The sequence below is a fragment of the Paralichthys olivaceus genome, chromosome 10 (assembly GCF_024713975.1).
Source record: "Paralichthys olivaceus isolate ysfri-2021 chromosome 10, ASM2471397v2, whole genome shotgun sequence".
Lineage (NCBI taxonomy): Eukaryota > Metazoa > Chordata > Actinopteri > Pleuronectiformes > Paralichthyidae > Paralichthys > Paralichthys olivaceus.
In genome coordinates, this window is record NC_091102.1 from 7,247,133 (window position 1) to 7,262,722 (window position 15,590).

General features: G+C 44.4%; 1 protein-coding gene across 2 annotated transcripts; it reads left to right on the forward strand.

The window, feature by feature from the left end:
- The first annotated feature begins 428 nt into the window (after positions 1-428).
- On the forward strand, positions 429-15,112 carry aff3 (AF4/FMR2 family, member 3). 2 transcript variants are annotated; one of them, XM_069532472.1, is made up of 19 exons: positions 429-754; positions 2,548-2,592; positions 4,936-5,010; positions 5,590-5,620; positions 5,706-5,763; positions 6,403-6,454; positions 6,788-6,822; positions 7,004-7,187; positions 9,696-11,654; positions 12,097-12,227; positions 12,449-12,620; positions 12,709-12,812; positions 12,911-12,974; positions 13,226-13,362; positions 13,461-13,532; positions 13,637-13,730; positions 13,810-13,859; positions 13,980-14,185; positions 14,366-15,112. In XM_069532472.1, exons 1-19 carry the CDS (start codon positions 683-685, stop codon positions 14,485-14,487), a joined length of 3,663 nt encoding a protein of 1,220 aa, XP_069388573.1. In that variant the 5' UTR covers positions 429-682; the 3' UTR covers positions 14,488-15,112. The 2 variants fall into 2 exon arrangements, with proteins under 2 accessions (XP_069388573.1, XP_069388574.1); XM_069532473.1 differs by lacking the exon at positions 429-754 and adding an exon at positions 2,004-2,298.
- Positions 15,113-15,590: the final 478 nt, after the last annotated feature.

Sequence of the window (15,590 nt, forward strand, 5' to 3'; positions counted from 1 at the left end):
TGAATGTTTACTGTCGTTGACACTGTTCCTCTTTTTTTATTTATATTATTTGGGCTTTATATTGGATGGGATAGAGAGCTAGCTGTGAAGGGGGGCAGCGAGGGAGCAAGGGGCTGTGGGTGGGAATGGAGCCCGGGTCACTGTAGATGAGGCATAGCCTGTTCTTCTTCTTGATGCATAACCAGGCTTTTCAGTATTCAGTGTCTTTTTTAGTTTTATATGTGTGTCTAAAGCTTGTTGCCCCCAGGTGGCAAAGACAAACAATTCCTTATAATTCCCAGCTACGCCCCTGTTCCTTGGAAAGCATGACTTGTACTGACTGTGGTGTCTCTGCCACATCCATCAGATCTTAACATGCAAACTGCGCAGTTGAAAACACATCATTGCTCAGTCACAGCATCGCTCTGAGTCGTGATCTCCATGACTGAGCTCCGTGTGTGTGTGTGTGTGTCATCCCTGACGTTACCGACCCGCCTACATCACCCTCTGTCTCCCCCGGTGACACACACACACACACACACACACACACACTCAGAGGGGGGAGACTCTCCAGCCGCTGTGGGCAGGATCCACGAGTGAAGAGCCCGGAGTGTCAGCGCCAGACGTCCGCATCCGCTGCAGCTAAAGACGCGGGTCCTCAGTGGTATGGACGCCGGAGGAAAGCACTGACCATCCAGGAACCATGCCGACTGTCCTCGGCGGCAGAGAGAAACTTTCCATCGTCTGTTTTCTGCTCCGATGCGCGTATTCTCAGGTGAGAGGGAGCATGGAGTGAAATGAGCTGTGATCAGTGACAGTAGTTTGACCTGATACTGCATTGAGTATGTGAAGTCACCAGTCTGTGCAAAAAGTAGCTTCAGGTGTCACCATCCTTCTTTCGGGTGCAAACTGGAACAACATCTCTGCATGTTCTGCTCTTACCTTTGCAAAGAGTCAGTTTGCAGATTCCTCAGATTTTCTTTAAAAGCAGCCAACACAGACGGTAAGACAGGGATCACAACAAGATGGACCCTGCAGCCAAGAAATGTGCATAAAGAGATTGGAGAGGAATAATATAAGACTAGAATAGAAAAGTGGGTGAAATGTTTTTTCTTCTGAAGCAAAAAAACCCCACAAAGGCTATGTGCAGAAGAATGTCAGACAAACTGAGAGAATGGATGGACCGAGGAGGTAAAGCACCCAAAACAGGCGTCTTGTTTGTCCTTTATGACTGTATAACTTTTGCAAATATCCAAAAGCAGCCAACACATATGGACGTGCCAAATATAACCTGAAACACAAGCATAACTTCAGTAATTGCACATAGTTTCAGAATGCAACAGGTGGTAATAGTATCGCTGGCTCGCATGCAGCTTGTTTCAGGTGTTATGATGGGCTGTGGTTTGTTGTGGCCCTGGGGGATTTTACTCATCTGGGTATTGCACCAGAGTGGTGATGCTAGTGGGTATGAACCACATCGCACATGACAATGCTCTTCACTAATGGGCCTGTAAGAGTGAAGGGGGTTCAGAGTTTAGCCCGTGCACCACCACAGGGAGCTGAAATCCTGTCCGTTTGTGTTTTTCATTCAGCGCCTACAGGCGTCATCGCTGCTACACTTTTCTCAGTGTTCTCCACCCGCAGGCTTAAAGTCCAGCCACTCAGACACTGACCTTAGTGAGTCATGCATGCAAGAAGAGACAGATTCTCACACACACACACACACACACACACACACACACACACACACACACACACACATTTATACTGTGCATACCAATGCTTCACAGATGGCACCAAAAGGCGAGAGTGGGGCAGAAGAAGTAAAATCTTATCTCCTGAATTAATGCTCAAGCACAAAAATTCGCAGCTTTCATGCTATGAAGTGAATTTGAATTGTGAGCTGGGTTGTGGGGAGGGCAACAGAGCGAGAGAGAGAGAGAGAGGTAATGTGTGGGAGAGAGAGAGAGGTTGCCTAATGTGGACAGGAAACAGAAAAGTTGCTTGCAACAGTATCAGCATCCGTCTGATCAACTGCAGCTGTGATTACTAAGATATGAGTCATCAACGTCCTCTCAACTCTCACAATTACTGAGTGTGTGTGTGAATGTGGTTTTACAGTAAAGGGTGCTTGTGTGTGTGAGAGTGTGTGTGTATGTGTGTGTGAATGGTACAGCAAAAAGGCGGGAAGCACTGAAGCGGAAGGTGATTTTCATAGCGTGTGTGCGTGTGTGTGTGTGTCTTCGTGATGGAAACGTTAAAGTTTACATGACGATAAAAGACTAGTGAAAGAAATGAATTATTTTATGTTCCATATATGTGAGTATGAATTTGCACACTAACTCTATTTGCTGTGTATCACACACTGTGCTCACTTGGCTGTAACGTAGGAGTCTAACGTGCTTTGTGCAGCCGATATTTCTTTTTCTTTCAGGTGCTTCTCCAGTTGATGAATGAACTAATCTGTTGCTCTGAAGTGTAACAAAGCTCCTCTGATTAACTGTCAGTCGTAACTGTCTGTGACTTTGTCCTCACTGACCGTCACATCCATTCCTCTGCTTTGCACAGGTAACAGGAAGCCAACGCGACAGCTGTGCCAAAGATATTCTGGAGGTAAGGAAATGACTTGAATTATGTTTGCAGGCATCCTAGTGGCATTGAACCTTTGCAATAACAGGCTTCACCCCTCATTAAATGCATTCAAGTTATTTAAAATGCATTATAGTGGAATGTGTTATAGTCACAAATCATACGTGTATTTGATTATGCAGGGTTTGAGTCATTATGGTCCTTACATATTTAATTTATATTGATTACATGCCATTGCTTTGAGCGGGAAACCGCAGGATTTCAAAGGGTTGATGATTATTTTCATTATCATCTGTAATTTATGTTTAACAAATGTATTTATCGTTTATTCTACGAAATATCAGAATATAGTGTCAACATATCTGAAGTCCCAAACTCAAAATATAAAATTTGATTTTATATAATATGATAATATAAAACAAGAAAAACATCAAATTATCACACATGAAAAGATAATAAATAAAACGGGGATGCAGTTGTTTGCACTGGTGTCTCATAGCAAGAAGGTTATGGTTTCGAATCCCAGTTTGACTTGTTTGCGTAGATTTCTCGGGTCAGTTCTTTCTGCTTCCCACAGTCCAATAACATGCAGATTTGGGTTAGGTTAATGGACACTCTAAATTGACTGTGAATGTTTGTCTCTGTATTTTATTAATTGTCTTACGATCGACTAATCAGTTAATCGACTAAAAATGTCAGCTCACAGATCTGTGCGTCCCAGTGGTCTTTGTTTTCATATGTCAGGTTTTATGTGGTGTAGTGGATGTCCTGTCCCTAGTGTGGGAGGAGCAGCCGAGCAGATGAACAGGGATACAGAACATGGGATGAGGGGAAGGAGGCAGATAGCAACACATAGGGCTCCACCTGGGAACCTTGTTGTTGGAGGAGGGGGGGGGGGGGATGATTGGTGAGGGCTGGTGCTGTGTCCTCGGTGACTGAGGGAGGAGAGATAATGAAGTGAAAGGATGAGCAGAGAGAGGAAACACTTGTCTCTCCGGGGGCTCTCTGGAGAGAGAGGGAGGAGAAGAGGAGGAGAAAAGGTTGAGAGTCGCTCACCAGGTTCATAAAAATGTCTCATCTCATGTCTTATACGCCCATTCAAGATAAGTAGATTAACACTTGCTCCGATTAATACAAAAAGATTGATCATTCTGTTTGGTGGTCCACACACACACACACACACACACACACACACACACACACACACAATAATTTCTACTGTGCATACCAATGCTTCACAGATGGCACCAAAAGGTAGAGTCTCCATGACGTCAGAGGACTTAGATTCATTTCCTAGGGATTGAATCTAAACCTAAACCTAACTATTCCCTGCATATAACCATAACCCTTAACCCAAACTTAAATATAAACCTGAATTTAAACCTAAACCTGAGCATAAACTTAAATATAAACATTAACCTTACTCTTAACCTAAATCTACACCTAAACTTTAACCTTAATCTTAACTTTAACCTTAATCTTAAACTTAATCTAAACCTTAACTTTAACTCTGTGCTCCCTGTATAATTATTACACATATGTACTGTACATTACACACAGGGCCCCCATGCTTCCACACTGATGGAGCTGAGGAGCCAGATCAGGCTCAAGTACTGAACCACTGGTACAAAATCCTCCCAGTTTATCAGCGACCACAGGACCTGGTTTGTCTGAGTGGGGCTGAGGGCAATCTAATCAACAGAGATGATAATCGCACAGTGTGCTGAAGATGCAGAGCTGTCACCCTTTGGTGGTTTCCTGTCGAGTGCCGTGTAGTGAACAAATAAGAAGTGGAGTAAATATTCCTGACAGTCCAGATGTATTATCATGTGTTATCATCACAGACCCGTCCATATTCCCTCAGGGGGAGCAATGCCATGTGCATGTATACAAATATGCACAGACAGAAGGAGCTTGCACATAGAGTGATCACAGGCACACAAAGGAAGGATTGTGAAACCTCAACAGATGAAATAGATAAGAAATAAAGATGAGACCTGAAATACCATGAGAACGACACAGCTACAGTGATCGATCAAACCAACACGACACAGAAATGCACAGGAAGCCTAACATCTCTGCTAAGTACACTCTCCCACTCCAACCAAGTACTGTACAGAGCTCGACCCATATCCCCCCCCCCCAGACACACTCCCCCTGGTGGGGAGGAACTGTGCTGATAACAAGAGTCAGCTGTCAGATGCACTGCACTCTGTGCACTGAATGTGTGTAAATGGAAGAGAATCAAAGGCGAATAAAGAAAGCTCCGACGACAGATTTAGGAAGCCTCGGGTTTGTTTATGTGAAGATCATCACTCACAGTGACATCACACAGTTCACCTTTGACCCCCTGATTCTATTGCGCAGGACATGACTCAGTCGTGGCCGTCCCAGCAAGCCTTAGGGGGTGAGCAGGCCCAACATATCCTCTACAACCCAAAGGTATGTGTGTGTGTGTTTTATGAATCCTTTAGTGGCTCCATATTAAAAGCCTTAAGTGATTTCACAGGAGTCAGTATCAGTTGGGTTTGAAGATGTGATTGATTTTCATCATATTTCTGTACGGACTTGTGTAATTCAATGATCCAAAATGTTTCCAATAATGTTCAAGCCCAGAGAAACCCCAGACTTTGTTCAAGGTCACAGGACATTTCATTTTAGTCGTTTATTAATCGTGTCATATCTGCTTTACCTGGGGCTTTGTCCGTCTCTGCTGTAACTTCTGAGAAAAATGACGTGAAGAAGGAAAAACACTCTGCCAGCAGGCTGGCTGTTGTGTCCTTCCACTGTTTGTATTGGTCACTCGTAACAGAGCCAGATTATTCATTGATGTTTGCTGTGAAACATGTATAAAACTTTAATACTCATCTGGCAGTGGTGTGAACAACAATTCCCATGATCCCTCACTGCTTCAGGAAGTCATGGAAATAGGTCTTTTTTTATTTTTTTGGTTGAGAGACTCCTAGTGGCCAAAGTTACATGTTTTACGTTTGCTATTTTGTGTTCTCTCTCTGTACAAAGGACGTGAAACAATCGACACAGCAAAGGCAAAGTAAGTCTTCACTTTTCACATCTGATAGGAGCAGTGATTTACAGCTGGCTCTCTATTGAATGTTTAACATTTCTCTCTCTGTTAGGTCGGGGGGATGTTCAGCTGCGAATGACCCGTAACCCTCGTGTGGCACCTCACAAATCGTAAGTGATGCTTGAGGAAACACAATCCGCTAAAAGGTCATCGTACCTCAACCACAACAGTGGAACGAACACAGACAATAACTTGAATCCCACGCTTAACCCGGTGTGTTCGTCCCACCAAGTTTTTTAAAATGAATTTAAGGAAACGCACAAATGAAAGAAAAGTAGAATGAAGCGAAGTCGACATACAGGGGGTCGGTTAGCTAACTTTGTGTTTGTTTCAGGCTGTGTAACATAAGTCAGGTCAAAGGTCAGTTAACAGTCTTGGAAGCTGTCAGTGGAGAGCGATGTGCTTCTGTGTGTTAACTCTTTACATCCTCCTTTTAATGTGAAACACATGTTCAGTAGTATAAGCATGTCTCCAATGATCTCACAGCCTCTGTTATGTAATGCAGCAGCTTAGTGATAGTTCACATTTACAACATTCTTGGAAAAAGTCTGGTTTTCCAGTTTCTGAGTATTTTGAGCACTAAAATCTTTGTTATAGTTATATAGGATATAGACATGTTAGTAAAATACCATTATAAAACCAGCACACTGCTTATTCAACAGATATGATGCATGATGTGACCGATCCACATTCAACAAGGTTTCTTCATTATCATTTTTTTAAATTACAATTGCGATGTTTGTTTACAGCATGCTCGCTGATGACCTGAAGCTGAGTAGTGACGACGATGACACTCAGAGGGTGAGATCTTTAGATTACTGTTCAAATAATAAACCTGCATTGGTAGTGACCTCAGCTGATCTTCACTGTGTTGTGCAACCAAACAAACACTGGAGTGTTTGGCAGCTCTTGTTGCAGGTTACCTGTTTTTCTGGTCGTGTTAAATGTCTCACACACCCATACACGGCACAAGCGGCACTTTGATAGATTTCATTTTTTTGCCACTAATTACATATAAATATGAAGCAGCAGAGGTAACACGTACATCGAGAGTAACAAGTCTTTCAGCGGGCTGCTGCAGCAGCTGCTGCTGTGCATGATGAAGTTTCTGCTTTTTGTTTTTTGTCTCTGAAGGCCCCTCACGAGTCAGCGCCCTGGGACAGACACAGGTACTCGATTACAAAATATCATGTGCATGCTTATTTTTGAGTGTCTGTCTGTTAACATAAGTTAAACTGTGCATGCCATTAAAAAATAACAAGATCTCTCTGCCTGTGGATGTGTTGTTGCTCTCAGCTGTGTACCTATGCTGACCCCTCTCTTGATGTTTGTGTGTGTGTTGACTGACAGCCTGTCAGCACAGCGAGCGCACACACATGGCAGGAGGGTGAGACATTCCAGCTCGGACTCCTCGGGCTCAGACTCCACCGTTGGGTCGGGCAGCAGCAGCAATCGTTCCCGCAGCCCGAGCCCAGACGTTCACCCAGATCCTGGGTCGCCGGCGAACGTGCAGCCGCTGTGCAACCACAAGGAGGTAACTGAGGCCGAGCCTGGTCTTCTGCTCTCTTATCTCCTCTGTCCGTGCCTCTCTCATCTGTGTTTGTGTGCCTTTGAGGGGAATTCTCCGCAGGGAGTGGTGGCCACGAGGCAGTTGACGGCAGGTGTGGGGAGAGACGGAGGAGTGAGGAATGCGTGCGAGTTGGACAGGAGGGGGGAGGATGAGGATGTGGGGTCGAGGGGCAGGGGTAGCTTTGGATATTAGTGCCTGGGTGTCATGTCAACAGGCCGAGCCCTCGGGAGGTGGAAGTCGTCAGGACACGAGTTCATGCCGACACCGAAAACCTCTTCCACCGAACAACAGCTCACGAGGGAATGTGTTCGACTTGCATTTCATTTATCTCTGGTACATACTGAACATGCAATTTAGAGGTGTAGAGCATGCTGGGTACGATGGGCTTGTGGAGGTGAGGGGCATTGTGGGGGTTGGTGTGAGACCTGTACTATGCGTTGCAATGAAGGGGGGAAACCTGCTCCTCTTTTATGAATGGTAGGCCCTGTACACAACACAGCAGACTGTATCCCCAAACATGCTCCACATTGGGCCGATACAGAGAGAGCAATGCAGTGGAGAGTGTGTTTTTAAGGGAGGGTGGGGGTGTGTGTCTAGGGTGGGGGGTGCATGCCATGTGTTTTTCATTTACGTGGAGCGTTTGAGTGTCTCCCAGAGAAGAGATTGGGGGTTGGAGAAGTGGAAGCAGCAAATCCAGACTTCCAGGTAGTGAGAGAAAGAGGGAGGGACAGAAAAAAGGAGGGAGGGAGGGAGGGAGGGCAAGCAAGACGGCACAAGAGATGCAGTGTCTTCTCTGGAAAGAGGGCGAGGGATGTGGAGGTGGGCCGAAGAGGAGGGTGGGGGGGGGTCACTGTTTGACTTGAGGAGTAAAGGTTTAATTTAGCTCCTGGTAAGCCAAGAGAGAGAGAGAGGGAGAGAGAGAGAGAGAGAGAGAGGGAGAAGGAGAGAGGGAGGAAAAAGTTTGCTCTGAAGTCGTGAGTATCCTCTTTGTTTTTTTATTTATCTCGTCTCTTGCTTTCTCTCGTGTTCGTCTCATTCTTGCGGTCACCAAGCCAGTTGTTAAGCAAACATGAAATGAGTCATTTGACATAATTGAATGGGGGAGTGTTGAGCTACTGTAGAGACTGTCACACGATGAGGTTTTAATGTCAGTTCAACGTTTTCTTTTAGACCCGATACCAGTTTGTAACTTGGGGTACGGTTAGTTTTAATAGCAGCTGAGTCTGTGAGGTGCAGTAAAGTAAATGTGGTGCATTTTTGATTCATGGCTCTGTTGGAATGTGCAAACGTTGGAGTGTGTGCACACTTGTTTGAAATATGTGTCAGTCCTCATGTGGTTAAACACAACGCTATTCTCTGCTCGCACTTCATCTCTGCATTAGTGCACGAAAAGAGGTGTGCAGAGGTGAAATAACAAAGTGCATTTACTCCTATAGTTTTGTACTGAAGTGCAATTTTGAGTATTTTTAATTTCTGCCAGACAAACAAACCTCAATGCATATTTAAGTTAACGAGTTATCTTCACTGAGTCCTAACCACTTAGTTCCTGAAATCTAATGGTTTTCAGTTGAATAATTACATTACACTTTCATGCATTTAAGATGGAGTCAGATCCTTTGACAGTACAACAGAGTATTAGTGCCTGAGAGTTTGAGAAGAAAGTTGTACAATTAAGAGAAACAAGTCGTACATTTACAAGAAATACAATCATAATATTAAGTATAAGGACTAAACTGTTTCTATTATAAAGAAAGATTCACACATGCAGAGGAGCAAATATTAGTTATCTAATTTAAAGGTTCAGTGCATAGGATTTAGAGGTGAAGTTGCATGTTGCAGCTGAATGCCCCTCACCTCACCCTCCCCTTCCAAACATGATGGAGAACCTGTGGTAGCCTTTAAGGTTTAGTTTGTCCAGTTCAGACGACGTAGAGTCTACCCTCTCCTGATGTTAATATAAAGTATTTAAATATAAAGGACCCATTCTAGGGTCAAGAAAACAACTATTTGTATAATTATGATGAAACACACTAATAAGAACATCACCAGGATTATTTTATATTTAATTTCTGCAATAGATCCCTTTCACCTAAATCCTACACACTGAACCTTTGAATCATTTAAAACACATTTAAATTGACTACATCCAGATTTTAGTTTGGATCTGCACAAAATTAAACACACTAAACAATACCAGTCTCCTAAATATGCCAGATTTTTTGCATCAAGATTCACAGACGGTTCTCTGAGAAATCTAAGAAAATGTTAAAAATGCTCGACTGCACATTAAAGAAAGTAGGAAAAAGAATTCCTGGATAGTTCCCCTGATCCGGATCTATGCCATAAGCTTTAATAATAAAGTACTATAATAAGAAATAGAACATTTTAATGTGGGATTTATGTCTACATTGTTTTGTATTATTATAGATTTGTCTAGTTCATGATTTATATTTTTAATCTTTCTTTCTTTAGACTAATCACCCCGCTGCGGCGCAGTGGCAGTTGGACAAATGGCTGAAGAAGTCCCACAAAAAATCTGCCAGCAGTGAACAGGATCCATCTCAGAGCGCTGGGAGACGCTTGCCCTCTCTCCACACCCAGCGCGCCCCATCCCCAGCCAGGTCCTGGGATAGCAATCAGGAATACAGCCCCAGTCAAAGCCCTATTCCAAGCCCACAGTTCAATTACAGCCACAACAACACCCCTCTTCCCAGCCCTGGTTACAGCTACTGTCCGAGCCCCAGCCCCTTTACCAGCACCTGCCCCAGCCCCAGCCCAAGGCACATCTCCATCCCCAGTCCAGCTCTGAGTGTTTGCCTCAGTCCGTGTGGGAGCCCAAGGGGCAGCCGCAGCCCGAGCCCCCTTCCTACACATCCTCCAAGAAGCCCAAGTCCCAGCTTACCATCTCCTTCAAGGCTTCGTCACTACCCTGAGATTCAAACACAAACTGTCCAAACAACCAATCCCCACAGGACAAAAGTTAGGTCATGGATCCCCCCGTTGCCTAACACAGACACCAAGAACAAGCCCACGAATGGTTCTCACCCTCAGGCGACTCATCAGCACCAGCCCAGAGCTCGACCAACACAAGAGCAAAGCAAATCCAAGGCCTCTGCTTCTGTTTTAAACTCTGGCCTGAATCACAGCCAGAAATCTAGACCCAAGTCTAACTTTCATCCTAATTCTAAAGCGCTGTCAGAGGCTCCCAAAGCCAAACACAAATTGCATTTTGAACAAATCCAGGGCAGCAGGTCCAACCACAGCTCTGACAACAAGCCCAGGCCTCTGTTTCAACGCGGCTCACAACTTAACCCCACTAGAGCAAAGCACTTAGCTCCTGCTAGTCGTGAAACCAACGCTGGTCACGCTTCTCACTTGCAATCTACCTCTAAAGCTGCTGCTAATTCTGCCAGTGGGTCGAACTCGAGTGCTAGTTCGAGTCTTAAACCAAGGACCAAGCCGTCGGAGGCCTCAGTGCAGACTCCTGTGCATGTGAATCATACTAAAGCGTCACAGAAGAAACCCCAGACCAAAGAACAGGAGGTGGACCACAGACGAGATCATCCAACAGAGGGGAGAAAACACGAGAGGAAAGAGGACAGACATCGGGAAAAACAGAAAGGTAAAGAGGAGAGGAAGGAAGACAGGAGGCTGGCGGAAGAGCAGCTGCTAAGACGTCCCTGGATCCAGAGTTCAGCAGAAGAAGAAGAGGAGGAAGAGGAGGAAGGAGTGATAGAAAGGCAGAGGAGAAGAGAGGAGACAGCAAAAGGGGAAAACAGGAGGAAGGAGCAGCAACATCGACGTGATTGGCAAACCAGAACAAGACTGCCCACTGATGCCAAGCGACACCAACCTAAGGACGACTCATACCACCAGAGGGCAACGAAAAGGGGGGGGGGAGCTGAGGAGGAGAGAGAGTTACAACTGGAACTTTCACCTCCTCCATCACGTTGCCCGACACCTCATCGACCGTCCTCCTCATCCTCTTCCTCGCATTCAGATTCAGAATCTGAACGTATTATCGCCAAGGTTCCAGCCGACTCCACCTCCCACAAGAGACTCACCAAGAGAGGGCAACAAGGCCCAGGCAGGCCTGAAGCCAACAGGCCCAAGGCAGCGCCCCCCAGAGGAGCAACTGCTCATCCAAGCGAGGGGCAGCAGGGTGAGAACAGGCAAAAACTCTACACCCTAGTCCCGTTTGGGCGAGGGGAACAGGCTGCAGCTTCTTCCCAGCGAGGGCTCAGAAACCTGGTGGTGCAGATCGACCTCTGTCTTCTCAAACGAGTCCCGGACAGCACGAGTGGTCCCGCTGTTAAAAAACTCTCTTCCTCTCCCTCCTCCTCCTCGTCAACCAGGGACAAGCAAAGAGACAGCATGAAACACCTGTACACACCTGAGACTGTGACAAAAGATGGAAAAAGGAAACGCAAGGTAGACAATGTGTATTTTAACCTCCGCCAACCAGGAAATAATGTTTCCATCTGCGTTTCTCTCATTGTTTGTTTGTTTGTCAGGATTACACAAAACCTAATCAACATATTTCAATGAACTTTTGTGTTGAGGTGGGGCTTGACCCAAGAAAGAACTTGTGTAGTGCAGATCAAGATCAGGGGGCAGATGCAGATTTTTTTTTCCTTTAACACTGTGAGCATTTTTCAGCAATTTTGGTGATTTCGCAGAGAATAATTCATGCATTGATGACAAAAGTCACACATTACACATATGTCGTTTCACAAGTGGACTCGGCCATTGGCCGATGTATGTGCTCCACTGAGTGCATTCTTGTTACTTATATATATTTACTTTTTATTTTTATGCACGAATGAGGCAGAAAGTGTTGATTATAGACATATTTGTCTTTGTGTGCGTCCAGCTGGAGAACGGTGTGTCACAGAGAGAAAGCAAGAGGAGTCTTCCCCATGCAGGAGACGGCCTCTCGGATCGCACAGAGCCGTCAGCTCACACAGCTGGGCCTGACTTTGTGACAGAGACCACACACAACGGGTAAGAGAACATCACACACACCTTTAAGTTTTATCAAGGGGGTGCACTGGCTCCAGTTGAAGAGCCCCTGTCCTGTCAGCAGTCTTTAAAAAACTAGTCCCTCCTCCTACAAATCACCTTCTGATTTTGTCTCATATACAGTATATGTCTGCAGTCTCATTGTGTGCACAAATGTGTATTTGTGTCAATGCTAATATACGTGTGTGTGTGTGTACTCGAAGGTTCTTGGAGGAGTACTTAGACAGCAAGAGGCCACTGTCTCCGCTGTCTCCACTGTCTCCACTGTCGCCACTGTCCAACAGCCCAAAGTCCACCAAACTTCCCAAAACCAAGACTTCAGAGCAGCATCACAGCCACAAGAACAGAGACAAGACCAAAGATTCCGCTGTGAAGGTAAAAACTAATCAACTACTTATTGAGATCGTCCCAGCTCTATTGCTTGCAATAACCTAATTAAATATTACTGATGATCGTTACTCAGCCCAAGATGGAGGTGGAATGTGTTAAAGTGTCCAGACAGACCCAGCCCCCGTCTGAGTGCTGGGGCCCTGCAGGACACCAGGGGACTGTGAATAAATATGAAACGTGAGCAATGACATGTACTCCACATAACTGCACAGCTCACTTTACTGATAGAATAAAACCCTGACTGTACTGCACTCTCTTGTTGTTCATCTTACTAGTCCACACCATGCAGAGTACTACTTACATGAAGCTAAAAGGATGAAGCATCGAGCCGACGCAATGGTGAGAACTTCACCTTGTAAAGTTTTGACAACAAAGCAAAAACATATTGTGAAATACAAATATTTGCTGAGATATGATTTGCTGGTCAGCGAGAAAGAAAAACTGTATTTGCACCTTTGTTTCCAGGAAAGATACAAATGCATTATATGTACATATATATTTTACATTGTGCTTTAGTCAACTTACCCTAAAACCAATTTACTCTTCTTTAATATATATCCATCTTTACTGGTGTTGGATTTTTGTTTCAGGTGGACAAGCTGGGGAAAGCTGTGAACTACGTGGATGCTGCTCTCTCCTTCATGGAGTGTGGGAAAGCCATGGAGGAAGGACCGCTGGAGGCTAAATCTCCGTATACCATGTACTCAGAGACAGTGGAGCTCATCAGGTGAATCACATGTTAATTCACCAAGAAAAACAGACACATCCGTTTACATGACCTGCAGCTCCATTGCTAATGTCCCTGTTGTTTTTTTTTTCTCAAAGATATGCAATGAGGTTGAAGAGCCACTCTGGCCCTGGGGCGAGACAGGAAGACAAACAGCTGGCAGTTCTGTGGTGCGTGTGTCATCGTCTGTGTTGGTGCCACATCCATCATCACGCTGAAGAACCTGTGGTTTGCGTGTGATTTGTTTGTTTGACCTTCGCTTGTGTGTCCTCAGTTTCCGATGCCTTGCCCTACTTTACTGGCAGATGTTTCGGTTAAAGAAGGACCACGCTCTGAAATACTCCAAAGTACTGCTTGACTATTTTAAGGTATATTGGGAAAAAAAATCTGATTTACGATTTTACATGGAGTGTAAACATCTGGATAACGTTTATGGTGCTGTTACAGGGTTCTCCCAAAGTCCCTTCTACACCACCCTGCTGGAATGAATCTGGGAAGTAGGTGGATAATACATTTGTATCACAGCCTCTCTCTTCAATCCATTTTCTGCCATTAAAAGCCACTGAAACCTTCATTGATCACCATCGCTCTCTCGTTCTTGTATTTCCACTCCCCAGGGATGCAGGAGGAGCCCTTCCGTCGCTCTCGCCCAACGCCAAACACCCTGCAGGGAGTTCACATGGGGGCAGCAACTCCCCCTCCTTCATAAGCATTCCCCAGCGTATCCACCAGATGGCAGCAAATCACCTAAACATCACCAACAGTGTGCTGTACAGCTACGAGTACTGGGAGGTGGCCGACAACCTCGCTAAGGAGAACAAAGGTAAAATTTGATGTATTAAATGGAATAAACCCCTTGTATCATTTTTGGCTAGCTAAATGACAACAAAGAATGCATATATATATATATATATATATATATATATATAAAGTGACCTATTCCAATCCAAAATTAAATTACTCACCACTGATTCAAGATTATTTTTTTCTTTTCTCATTGCAGAGTTCTTCAATTACTTGAATACTTTATCTGGGCCGTTGACGCTTCACAGTAGCATTGCTCACTCGGTCCAGTACACCAGACAGGCTCTTCAGTGGATTCGTATCAGTGCCAAACTTAACTAAAAAAAGAGGGATTTTTCTTTCACCTGCTCGCTGGATCTCCAGGCTTCATTTACTGCAGAGGACATTCTGGATCTCAGCTGTGCAGCTGGCAGGACAACACTGACGCCTGCTGCGCTGTGTTAAATAGAGTTGGATTAAACAAACTCACGGAGCCCGACATTAGTCATCCTCATAGGATGTTGTGACGCTCACCGTCTGGGCCTTATTGTGTGAAAAAGCCTGCTTAAGGTGCAAAATTACTACTTCTTCCTCATCACTGGATTATTCTGACGAGGTGTGTGTGTTTGTGCGCTGTGGATTTAAAGTCTCAATTCATTTGCCAAACGTCTTTTGGATCTTCGAGAACTCACATTTGAAGCCTTTTTCATACTTTGGAATTGATGATTATCCAGAGGATTGTTTCTCTGGGGCCAAGACAGGAGAACATGTTTTAAAAACCTAACAATCATTCACCACTTTCTCCAAGAAAAAAACTTGTCGGCATCTTTTGCTAATGAAGGTTTAAAAGACACTTATTTGTACGTATTTGTTTTTACTGTGCAATATCTGATGGATTGTCAGTTTTTAGAAAAAGAAGAGAAAATACAACAGAATAAATGTTGGTGAGTTAAGTTACACACTTTTACAAGTTACAAATCTTATTTGTCCCTTTCCTGAGTGTGAGGTTGTGTAATTGACTGCAAAACGAAACCTGAAGTGTTCATCCAGGCTTTAAGTTTAATTTCTTGGATCTAGTGAAGAAGTATTAATTTGACATTTCCAGCTTCTATGACTGTGCATCTTATTTTAAGCAGCACAGACTTATGGTTTTGAGACAAAAGAAAAAGGATCTTAAACATACATGAAACCAGAAACATTGTCAGTAACAAAGTGATGATTATCAGGTCATCTGTGGGTCAAAATATTCTAAATCATCAAAAGCACCTGGACGGCTATAAACAGTGTGATAGATTCATTTAGTGACGTACGGTGGCCCTCAGGGTAAAAACACAACAACATTTCATGGAACACAACAAAATTCTGCATATGTCATTGAGTTGTAACCCTGAGGGCGATCGTAGAGATATCCGCCTTACAGTGTCAACCATAGGCCGTATGTTAAC

Excerpts from the sequence above, each read along its gene's own strand:
- aff3 (XM_069532472.1), top strand. The coding sequence starts at position 683 with ATGCCGACTGTCCTCGGCGGCAGAGAGAAACTTTCCATCGTCTGTTTT. Across the intron at positions 6,455-6,787 it reads ACGACGATGACACTCAGAGG|GCCCCTCACGAGTCAGCGCC; the intron begins GTGAGATCTTTA and ends TTGTCTCTGAAG. Across the intron at positions 12,228-12,448 it reads ACAGAGACCACACACAACGG|GTTCTTGGAGGAGTACTTAG; the intron begins GTAAGAGAACAT and ends GTGTACTCGAAG.